General features: G+C 37.7%; 1 protein-coding gene across 1 annotated transcript; it reads right to left on the bottom strand.

The window, feature by feature from the left end:
- Positions 1 to 10,489: 10,489 nt before the first annotated feature.
- On the bottom strand, positions 10,490 to 11,808 carry LOC131640287 (ethylene-responsive transcription factor ERN2-like). Its single transcript, XM_058910697.1, has one exon. It carries the CDS (start codon positions 11,710 to 11,712, stop codon positions 10,678 to 10,680), a length of 1,035 nt encoding a protein of 344 aa, XP_058766680.1. The 5' UTR covers positions 11,713 to 11,808; the 3' UTR covers positions 10,490 to 10,677.
- Positions 11,809 to 12,454: the final 646 nt, after the last annotated feature.

Here is a 12,454-nt window from a genome sequence, read left to right as displayed (position 1 = left end):
CTTCTTCTAGGCGCATCCCCATGTTTACCATCTCGGTGAAATCACTTGGAGCACTAGCAATCATGCGTTCATAGTAAAACGGACTGAGAGTATTCAAGAAGATCTTTGTCATCTCTTTCTCTTTTAATGGTGGATTAATCTGAGCAGCAGTTTCTCTCCATCGTTGGGCATATTCTTTGAAAGCTTCATGATCTTTCTGAGCCATGGATCGGAGCTGATCTCTGTCTGGAGCCATATCCGAGTTATACTTGTATTGTCGGACAAAGGCCTCACCTAGGTCATTGAATGTTCGAATATTAGTGCTATCCAAGCCTGTGTACCACTTCAGTGCGGCACCAGTCAAACTGTCTTGAAAGTAATGGATAAGCAACTGATGATTATCTGCATAAGTAGACATCTTCCGGGCATACATCACAAGATGGCTTTGTGGACAAGAACTACCTTTGTACTTCTCAAAGTCAGGGACCTTGAACTTAGCCGGTATTTGTACACTGGGAACCAAACATAGCTCCTGGGCATTCTTTCCAAACAAATCTTTCCCACGAATAGCTTTGACTTCCAGTTGAATCTTGTTGAATTGTTCTTGGAGATCTTCCACAAGGTTACGCTGATTTGTGCTATCAGCTTGATCATGATAAATCTCATTGCCATCATAAGGAACAGTGTGAACCGTAGGGGTTGGAACTGTCATAGTGGGTTGAGAAAGTGCCATAGTGATTTGGGAAAAAGTTACCCCTGAATGTGGAATAAACGCCGAACCTTGTGCAGCAGGCGCTTCAGTTGTAGCTGTTTGAACCCCAGAGAAATTATGGCGGAAACCTGTACCAAAGCTGAAAGGCGGGCCCCAACCTTCTGGCATAGAGAAAGATGGAATACCGAATGCAATTGTAGAAACTGGAGTAGTAACTTCAGATGTTACCGCTGCTTGACTGTTGGGTGGTGGCGGCTGATTCTGTGCGGCCATCAAAGAGTCAACCAGAGTAGTGAGACTTTCCAACTTTTCCTGAAGGGTGGTCACTGTACCACGGAGCTCAATATTCTCTTGTTCATAGTGTTCCATTACTCTTCTTCTGCTTGAACGACTATTGTATCTGTGATCTGATTGTGAGCGCGGTCGAGAAACTTTGAGACGCGACAGCTTGACGATCTATTGGAGAAAGATCCAAAAGATGAGACTCTATACAACAGACTCGATATGCAGAATGATGTATGCAAAGAGAAATTTTATGATTTTTCCAAACATTTTAAAGATTATTTCCTTGCAAACATTTGAACACAAACAATTCTTTTATTGAAATAATGGGAAATGTTACAACATTGGAGCGTAGCTCCTTACAGAATCAAATGATACATGAAAATCTAAACAAATCCTAAACATCTTCATTAGACGAAGAACCAAATGCATTGTGCAGCTTGAGCTTCATGATTTCTTTCCCATAGTAAGCTTTCAACTCGGCCTTTTCAGCTCTCAGCTTGTCAACCACATTCTTCCAATTGTCAGGTATCGGAGCGTTGCTTGTTGAGCCTTCAAGCTTTTTCTTGCTTTCTTTGATGTACCTCTTGATTGCAGCGTCTTTCTGACGAATCTTCTCCTCTTTACTCATGAGCCAACCATCTTGATAATAGAGATTTTCTTCGTGATCTTTCACTCTGTTTCTTCAACTTTCTATTTTCCACATCAGTTCTTCGAAACTTTTCTTCCCAAGCGTCTTTTTCTATCCTCATCTTGGTCAAAGTGTCTTGGTATTCCTCCATAGCGGGAATGTTGGGTCGTTGAGGTACCACAAGGAACATGGGTTTTTCATAATCATAAGGCATTTGAAACTCCTTTGCCCTTTTCTTTACCCAACAGATGTAGGCGTTCGTAGCGATACAGTTCCTTATCTCACCTTTTTCTTTCCATCGGATGTCGCACCAGGCTTTCACCATTTTTGTTTTCAACCCTTGAGGATCATTTCCTTCCTGATAGAAGTAGCTTTCCACTGTAGGGCCAATGGGTTTAGTTGAATTTGCATACCCGAGTTGTCGTCGGGCTAGGACCGGATTGTAGTTAATTCCTCCTTGTGTACCAATGAGGGGTACGTTGGCGAATTCTCCACAACTTTCAATGGTTTCTGTACCGCAGCGAGCCAAGGTATACCACTGAATATCATTATTAGTAAGAGACATAAGTCTTTGAGACCAACGTAAACCTTCCCGGTTTTCCGTGAAAATGGGAGACTTAGGTAAGTGTGAAACAATCCATTTAAACAACAGAGGTGCACAACATACAATAATTCCACCACCTTGGTGATTCCTATGATGGACAGAGAAATACATGTCACCAAGCAGAGTCGGAACGGGATTTCCATTCAAAAAGACCTTTATGGCATTGATATCAACAAAGTCGTCGATATTGGGAAACAGAACCAACCCATAGATGAGCAAGGCTAGTACAGCTTCAAAAGCTATCATGCTACCAGTCTCGATGAAATCAAAGGCTCTCTTTATTAGAAACAGTGAAGGCAAACCTGGAAGGTTTCCTTTGGTAGTCCAATTACTCTCTATTTCAGATTTCTTCAAGTGGGTACCTATGACAATGACTGGTGACTTAGGAATGGCTTCCAAACCATTGAAAGGTATTTTGTCAGACACAGGAATACCCAAAAGATTGGCATATTCTTCCAAGGTTGGTACCAACTGATAGTCTGGAAAGGTAAAACACCGGTAGACAGGATCATAAAACTGAACCAGAGTTTTGAGAAGTCCTTCATCAACATGAGTGTTCAAGATAGGCAAAAACTTTCCATGGCTTTTCCTAAAATCAGAAGGATCTTGTACAAAAGACGCTAACTCTTTCAGTCTTTCCACATTAGGCTCTTTGAAACCGTACCTCTTGGTATGCCTTTTTACCCACTCCATAACCTAATCCTATAATGTTTGCAAAGAAAATTCTCTAATTGTTTGGAAAAAATCATGTTTTTATGGAAAAAGATTTTTTTATTTTTTATGGATGTATGAATGCATGGATGCATGGATGCCACATATTCAAACATGGTAAAGCGAACATGGTAACGCAAACATGGTACTGTAAACATGGCAACACAAACATGGTAACACAAACATGGTACACACAGGTTCAAAGGTCCAACGTCACGAGCATGAGGTCAGAGAACCAAACATGGGATAGTTCTAGTTAATCACCTGCAAAACATGTTCTACTGATACGTCAGAGTCTACATCTTTCTTTCGGATATTACCGGCTTTCCACAATTAAACTCATGAGCCAGCAATATTCTCAAGAAAAACTCGTCTGAGTGTGGTTCTCCGCATGACAACTAATCCAAGTCTTCACCTGAATGGTTTCTGCACCACAACCTAATAAGGCCAGGATGGGTTGGGGTTCTACAGCCAACTCAGCTTCTACAGTTCAATGAAAGCAATAATGTCTTCGCAACTAAACTTGCTAAACATATATTACAAACAAGGAACCTCCACTGAGCGGAAGGATTCTCACGTGCGCCTGCACATGACTATACCCTCCACCTAATTCTTATGTGTACTTAATCCGGGTTAGGATTTGTCCATAATGTATCACTTGTAACAGAACCACACAAGTAACAGAACCAAAGAACCAAACAAGAACAAAATAAAAACAAAACAAATAGAAATAACCCTTTCTTTGGAAACAATAAAAAGATGGTCCCCAGTGAAGTCGCCATTTTTCTGTCGCGGGGAAAAATCGTTGTCCTTTTTCGGGATGAGACACCTGATGCCTTCTTTGGGCTCGAGTGCAAAAAAAATGATTTTTCTTTTGTACCGACCAAACTTTTTATTGTTTCCAAAAGAGGAAAAGGAAAAAAGCTGCAATAACCTAAAAGTGGGGGGAGAGATCTTGGGTAAGAGGGTTGGTTATACGAAGGGAAGGTATTAGCACCCAACGTATCTATAGTACTCTATAGGTTTCTTTGTTTTGTTTATTCCATTCTTGTTATGGTGGAGGTTCTTGTGAGAAAGAGGTGGGACCTAAGGTGTTTGTTTGATTATGCTCGCAAAGATCATCGCGATCCTCTGCATACATATCCCTTAGAGGGAATCAGAGCATCTGTAGCTCGGGGTCTACGGGTGCTAAGGTTTGAGTGGTTTGAGAGAGAAGTTTTGCTCGCCAAGGATACGACCTTGTGCCTACGTATTCTCAAAGGGATGTTGAGAAAGTCAGAGCAATCGTAGTTCCCACTTATGCTAGTGGAAGCAAAGGAAAAGAGACAAATGTCATCTAAATGTTCGATGTATCTAATCTATATCATCACATACATCTGTTTGATTTTTGTTTGAAAATCTTTTCATTATAAGCCCTGGGCCATGCCACTTATGGTGCTTAGAATGATAAAGATGCTTTTTAGCCAGCCTTGTGGCAAAAACTTTCAATGAAGTCAGCCTTGTGACAAAAAGTTTTGATTAATCAGCCAGCCTTGTGGCAAAAGTTTCAATGAAGTCAGCCTTGTGACAAAAACTTTGATTAATCAGCCAGTATGGTGGCAAAAAGGTTTGATTGATTAGCCAGCCTTGTGGCAAAAAAGTTAAGTTGATTGATTGATTGATTGTTTGTGATGATATAGAAGAGATACTCCTATCATAGAGATGATAAATGTCTAATCTCCTAGGGTATTTGATTTGGATATTGGGGATGCTTATAAGAAGCCCGTGGGTCCTTGTACGAAGCCCAAGAGGAGGCTGTTCGAGGGTCCTTGCATTGTAAGCCCAAGAGGAGGCTACGGGAGGGACAATCCAGGGTCCTTGCATTGTAAGCCCAAGAGGAGGCTATGGGAGGGTCACTCGTTTGTACAAAGCCCAAGGGAAGGCATGGTATAGTTGGTTTGAGCTCTTAGAGCGATTTCACCGGGAAACCATACTCTATGTCCTAACCTAAACTAGGGAGATTCTTTGCACGAAGCCCAATAGGAGGCTATGGGGAACCTAGTGTTGTACTAAGTTGAACAAGCATATATAACACAATCACAAGTATGAACAAGTACGAACAAACATGAACAAGTACATGAACAAATATGAACAGTTATATATATGACAAAGTGTGTGCATATAATGGAGTTTATGAAGGAAATATACCTGTAAGCATGATCCATTTGTATGCACGGGGCTCGGGATTTATACTCGGGGAGAGGCCCATTTGAGTTTATTCAAAAGCTATGTAAACAAGTATTCACAAAGGGCTTTGGGACTTATACCTACATGGAGGCCCATGGTATTTTTGGGAAGATTTAAAGAAAACCTTCATTTTTTGATTTGTTATTAAAAGTTAAAAAAAACAAATTAATCGAGATATGTACCAAAATGTGTATGTACAAAAAGGTGTACAATGAAATACCTAATTTCACGTACGGGAATGGGACTTATACCTATGTGGAGGCCCATGTTTTATTTTATAAAACATGGTTGATTGTTTTGAAAAAAGATGCGAGGTTTGAAAAACTGTTTGAAAGTTTTTTTGTTTTGAAAGAAGTTTATTGTTTAAAGAAGAAAAAAACTGTATAAAAGGAAAAAGGAGTGGGTCTTATACTCTCTAATATTCGAGAGGCCCCACATCGTTTTGAAAATCAATTGATCAATTAAAAAGATTTAATCAATAGTTTCAAAAAGAAATGGTTTATCGTCTTTGGAAAGAATCGCGATCGCTTGTTTTAAAATGATTTGAATTTGACAAAAGTCAACTTAATTAAGTTTAAATCAAATTTTAATGCTTAATTAAGACCTAAGTGATTTAGGTTTTGATCACAAAAATATTTACAAGTGATTAGGTTTGAAAATTAAATGAAAAACAAATATTTAAAGTATTTAAAAACACTTAAAAATGTATCATTTTAAACCTAATTAAAAACATATTAAATAAATCTTTTTTTGTGATTTTTTTTTATGTTGTCAAAATATGTATATTAAATAAGAAGTGTTTAAAAAATGAAGAAAAAATAAGTTGATTTGATTGGTTAAATTAAATGATGAAGTTGTGAAGAAAATGAAGAAAAATAGTGTCAAAAAATAAGGTTTGGTCCTGCCAGGGTTTGAACCCACGCCTTAAGGTTCACCACTCAAAACAACAACCAACTGAGCTGCGCGTGCAGCTTGTTTATGATACGCGTTCAACACATTATATTTTAAAACAATTATTTGAATTCTTTGAACAAAAATCTGGCGCCAAGAACACACCCTAACTGAAATTCAAAAATCTTCAAAACTGTGTTGTTTTGATCGATCAAAGGGTCTATCTCACTCGGTTTTTCACGAGGAACATGATGATGCCCTCATAATTCATTTATTTTCACTCTAAGGGGGTCAATTTTCTGATGAACACGAAGAACCCTAATTCTGAGATTGATCATGAAATCGTGTATGTGCAAGATAAATAGCAATTGATTGAGGGTTAATGATCCTCATAGGTGCAGAAACAAGATGGTATGCTCACATTTCATTTATGATGCGTGCAAGTATGAGTTTGAAGTTCATGAGCACTTACCTTATAAACGGCACACCTGAGAATCGAATTCTTGCTTGGAGGTGTTACAGAAGTTGTTTGATGATCTGGATAGCTTCAATGGACCTTATGGAAGGTGTCTGGATGCTTGGAACCATCTGAATTCATCTGGGCATGGCCATGGTACCCGATCTGCATAAGCTTCAAGAGTGAATCGAATTTGATGATTCTGAGGTTATTGGCTATATGTGATGGATTGGATAGTTCATATGTGATATATGGATGATGTTAGAAGTGATAGTTTGGACAGAATTGAGCCTGAATGAAAATTGGCATGATAAGTCTCATGTTATGCATATTTGAGAAGTGAGGTAGTGATTTTGAGTTTTAGGTGTTTTTGGGGTGTATGGATGGATCAAACACATCCCATATGATGTTTATGAGTTGTGGGAAGCATCATTTTGCTCATAACTTGCAAGGGATGGAACTTGCACTTTCTCCTCTTTGAAACTCATGAAACTTGCAATTCAAGAAAGAAGAGAGAAAACCTATAATTGTGAGGTTTTGGTGTCCATTGAAGAGTGGAAATGACCTCTATTTATAGGCCATGAGTTCTGAATGCAGAGCCTTGCAACTTGCTTCTTCTTTGGTGATTTGGCATTTGGAGATAAAGTGGAATCTTTACATTTAATGCAAATGGTTAAAGTAACTAAACCATGGTTATTTTGGCCAAGCTTCTTATCCTCTTCCATTCTGATCTCAAATCAGAAAATATCTACCAATTATTTCATCTATGCATCATTACTTGGATCATTTAGTAGAATAGTGCATAACTTTGGTAAAAATGGCTTATAATTTCATGCATAAGGACCTCTAATGACAAAATTCAAAACCATAGCTATGCTCCATGTTTTTTCATGCTCTTGGACATTTTGGAAAGCTCATATTACACACTTCAAAACCCTAGTTGAAAGTTTCTTCAAGACCTTTAAGGAAGTGGGTGAAAAAGATCCATGAACTTTGAAGAAAATGAGATTTTAAGTGAAATTTTCATAAAGTTCCAACTTTGAAGCTCCATATCTCTTAAATGGTTGATCTTATGGGAAAAAATTATATGTGTCAAAGTTGTTTATTGGATCAAAATCTACAACTTTCATGTTGGAAGTTTTTTTCAGTTTGTAGGTGAAATTTTGAGAAATTCCCTTCCAAAGTTTGGAAAAAACCATGAAAAACACTTAGAAATTTTTCTAAGTATGAAAAGTCAAACTTTTGACTTTTTGATTCTTGATTGATTTTCTTGATTTTCCTTGATCAAATGACTTCATATATCATATATTGATGATTCAAAACTTCAAAAGTCATGGTTGACCAAAATTCCCCAAAAGTCAATGGTGATCTTGTACAGTTGACTTTTTCAGACGAATCGCGTTTTTGGAGATTTCAAATGAAACAGGCTATCCTCACCATATGAATGGTATGAATGGATCATATTGAAGCATTAGAGGATATTGAGCCATGGTTTGAGTTGTGGCACCATGTCCTGATTAAAAAGTCAGTGGTTTAGTGAATTAGGTCAAAAACCCTAATTGTCGACCTGATGAAATTGATGACTGTGGATCTTGAATTGAGACACAATTTTCATTGGATATTGTCATAGGGATTATTTGAAGATGATTGAAACCTTTGATTGACTTCCTGGTGATTTTTAGGGTTTCCCAAATGTGATCCCTGATTTTGGTCCCTGATAGTTCAAAACCCTAATCTGATGATTTGCAATTTCACTGTTGATCATTCCTTGTGTAAGAGATGTTCTGAGCCAATGGATTAGGTCAAAATGATGCACTTGGGGTCTTGATATCATGTCCCAAGTCATTATGTCAAATTATGAGTAAAAGTCAAGAGTATGTTGTCTTCAGTCAAAACCCTAATTCAGTCGATTCAGAGCCTTTGAGCTTGTTGAAATGAATCTCTGAGGACCAAATATTGATTGTAGATGAAGATGATTCATTTGAGATGAAGGGAGAACAAAACCCTAATTGACTGTTTCTTGCACTGATGAGTGATCTCTTGATTAAACCCTGCTGAGCACAAGTAACAAACACAAGCTATGCAATTTGTTAGAGATGCAAATGATGCATATGCAAATGATATGAGGTGGTATCTTAGGTCAAAAATTGGGGTATGACAGTTGTCATTTTGGCTACATGAGAAAATGTGTCAGTATAATCTAACCCTTCAACTTGGTTATAGCCTTTTGCTACTAACCGAACTTTGTAAACCCAGCAGCATCCTATTGGTTTAACATTAGGTGGAAGATCCACCAATTCCCAAGTACCAGTTTTATCAAGAGCTTCCAGCTCAGCTTTCATAGCCTGATTCCAGCATTCGAACTTGCTTGCCTCAGTGTAAGATTTAGGTTCAGGATGAGAAGAAACTGACAAACTAAAACTACATTGAGAAGGATATAATTTTGAATAAGACATAAAAGAATCAATGGGATAAGGAGTACCTGAGGAGGATTAATTTGGTGTGTCTTTGAAAGAGGCACATATATAGTCTTGAAGATATGATGGTTTAGTTCTCATTATGGATGATATACGACCAGGTGGAGATGATGAATGATCAAGTGGTGGAATGGTGGAATCAGTAGTAGAAGGTAAGGTAATATCATCACAAGGGACAATAGGATTAGGGATAGGTGTGAGATTGGTTGTAGCTGAGGTGGGATCAGGATTGTTGGAGAAAATGTTAGTTGGCTTGTCAGGAAAGTAACTGAAGTAATCCCACTGATGTGTGGCCGATGGGTTTTGAGACTGATAATGTAGGATGTGTTCATGATAGGTGACATGTCTAAAAATAAAAACCTCATGAGTATGCAGATCTAATAGTACTGACCCTTTAAAGCCAACAACATAGCCTAAAAAAGTAGATTTTCTGGCTCTACCATTAAGTTTTGTCCTATGGTTTTGTAAAGTGGTAGCATAGCATAAGCATCCAAACAATTTAACTTGGTTCATGTCAGGTAAAATATTATGAAGTAGCTGGTATAGTGATTTGTGATTGAGGAGTGGAGTATTGATTCTATTAATGAAAAAAGTAGCATATGAGATAGCATATGACCAGAAAGTTTTTGGAAGTTTGGATTGGTAAAGGAGGGCTCTGCCTACATTAAGGAGGTGATGATGTTTTCTTTCCACCCTCCCATTTTGTTGAGGTGTCTCAACACAAGACCTTTGGTGAAGAATTCCTTTAGAGGCATAAAAGTGAGGGATTAGAAACGCAGGTCCATTATCAATTCTAATAGTTTTAGGACAGGTGTGAAATTGATTTTCTATCATAGCAACAAAGTGTTGAACATAGTTTTAGGTAGTTTGAACCGTTCAATTGCGGTGTGATGTTGATAGGGTGAGGACCTTCACTGGGATGAATGTAATAGACTGAATCTACATCAGCATTTGGGATGCGATGCGCAACGGGAGCAACACGTGGTGGCATGGTGAAGAAGAAAGTATCGAAATGCGAGGATTAGGAAGAGGAAGAAGAAGTTGAATAATGATAAAAAGCGACTGATACCATATTAGCAATGTATGAAGCTCATGTTTGAGAGCTTGAGAAAGAGATAGAAAACAGAAAAGAGAATGAATGTAGAACTTTCATCATTGATTGGAATACAAGGTAGCTAACTATATATAGCAGTCCAAATGTAACTAACTCTAACTAACTTCTTCAATTTCAGTTACATCAGTTACATCAGTTATTAACGGTCCCGACGACTGGAAAAAATGGACGAAACCACACAGAAACAAATTCATGTTTGCTTGTTTGGGGGATCATGCACAATAGTCTTGGCCGCAGGTGCAGGCCCGCACGACAGCAATTGAGCCTGCCATTTCATCGGTTGCGATTCAGGTGGTTGTGGCACACCATAAAAAATGCATGGTGGCAGAGATAAAGAACACAAATTCATGTGAAATTTATAAACTCTCTATCTGGAGACTCAAAGATGAGAACCATTCTCCACCATATTAGTGATTTATTATAGATAAATAAAACAATATTGCTTTACATATTAAAATGCTGATAATTATTGTTACATGTTCTAAGGTAAGAAACAAACACAACATTCTACTTATACTAAAGAGACTGTTCTATAAAATCAAGGTAAAACAAATGATTTCTAGATTTCTTCCATAGATATAATATTAACCTAATCAAGCTAGCTCAGAAGGCACATAGATAAAAGAATTCCAAGATCCACCGGAACCAAACCAACTATTATTCTCCTCACATTGCACAAACTGTTGCTGCTGCTGCTGCTGATCCATTGTCCAAAGCCCTTCAGTATTTGATCCACCAACTTGAGGTAACTGCATGTTCATCATATTCATTTGATCACTTCTGTTACTATTTAACATCCCTTGATCTATACATGTCATGTCAGTATTCGAATCTATTAGCGGCCACGGAAAATTCGACACACTTGCAGATGCAAGAAGATCAGTACTAGTACTATTGTCATGAAGAACATGATTCATCTGAATAGGCCAAGGATATTGGTTTTCGATTTCATTGGACCATAACATGTTTGTCATAGATGGTGTTTGAGTTTGACATAATTCTTGATCATGATTTGGGATAATCAAACTCTTGGCAAAAGTGTTTGATGAAGTACTCAATGAACTAGGTATAGTGTTAGGGTTAGCATGAGTTTCATTCATCTGAGAGAGACAATATGTAGCTGATGATGATGGTGGTAATGATGATTCTTTCTTCCAAGAACCGTTTTGTGTTGATTTCGAAACCGTACTAACAGAAGGAAATGAAAATGAGAATTTCCCTTCTTTCCCATCACAAAGTTTTGCCTTGAGTGCACCAAGAAGACCGTCAGAACCTGAGCCTGAATCACTCACATCTTCGAAAGAAAAAGGCTCGGTATTCTCTAGCACGAACTTAGAACCCGAACCCGATCCACGCTTAGCATCACCTCCATTTGTTGCAGATTCTGGCAACTCAAAGTTGGTTCTAGCATTAGCACCTCTCAAAGCTCTAGCAGCTGTATCGTAAGCACGAGCCGCTTCTTCAGCCGTGTCAAATGTTCCGAGCCAAAGCCTAACTTTCTGTAAAGAGTCCTTGATCTCGGCCACCCATCTCCCCGACGGCCTTTGACGAACTCCTACAAACCTGTGGTGTCCTCTTGATGACTTCTTTCTACTACGGATTCCATTATCAGATATCGGTGCTACCATATTCGTTAACTAAATTTCAAGGTAACAAGTTCGAATCCTGCTGATAAGAAAAAACGATATCTCGAATTGTACCACTACATTTGGATAAGAAACCTTTTGAGGTTCATTTTAAGATCATTTATAAAATCAAATTTGAAAGCAGCATCATTAACTATAGGAAAATGACAAATCACAACATGTCAAATATATTACTAATAATGTCACTATTGCAGGCCTTGTTGTTGATATCGACACAAAGTTAATGGTTTTACAAAAGAGACAAGTTATATTGTAAGAAAATAATTTATGTTGTGGAGTTTTTAGAACAACTAATTATGATATATTATCATCTCATAGCAGTTATGAAAAGGTGACAAACTGATAATCATATGCAAAAGTTGTCATGTTTTGATTGTATGGTTATTACATTAAAAAATGGTTTATTCATTATTGTGTCCTCCAATTCAGAATGAAGGCAAATAATGACATATGAATAAGGTTAAAATAATCTTTGGCTCTCACGTTAACAGCTTTAAGAACGAGGATGTAGATCCTAGGATAATCAATGTTTGAGGTAACTATAAAACAAATGTTTAGGTATTAGTTATACAGTTGTACTTTTTTGTCTTATTTGATACTAGTCCTTTTCAACCTCCTTCCCTTCCTCTGTAGACTATATAGGTGTCTCTTTTTTAGTTTGGAAGGGTTGCAAAAGACAGAAGAGTGTTTCCATATGTAAATAGATTTAAATGAAATACTATAG

The sequence above is a fragment of the Vicia villosa genome, unplaced genomic scaffold (genome assembly GCF_029867415.1).
Source record: "Vicia villosa cultivar HV-30 ecotype Madison, WI unplaced genomic scaffold, Vvil1.0 ctg.003032F_1_1, whole genome shotgun sequence".
Lineage (NCBI taxonomy): Eukaryota > Viridiplantae > Streptophyta > Magnoliopsida > Fabales > Fabaceae > Vicia > Vicia villosa.
The sequence above is the reverse complement of the archived record's forward strand: the minus strand, read 5'-3'. Positions and strand labels throughout refer to the sequence as shown.

Coding starts and splice junctions, on each gene's coding strand:
- LOC131640287 (XM_058910697.1), bottom strand. CDS start 11,712: ATGGTAGCACCGATATCTGATAATGGAATCCGTAGTAGAAAGAAGTCA.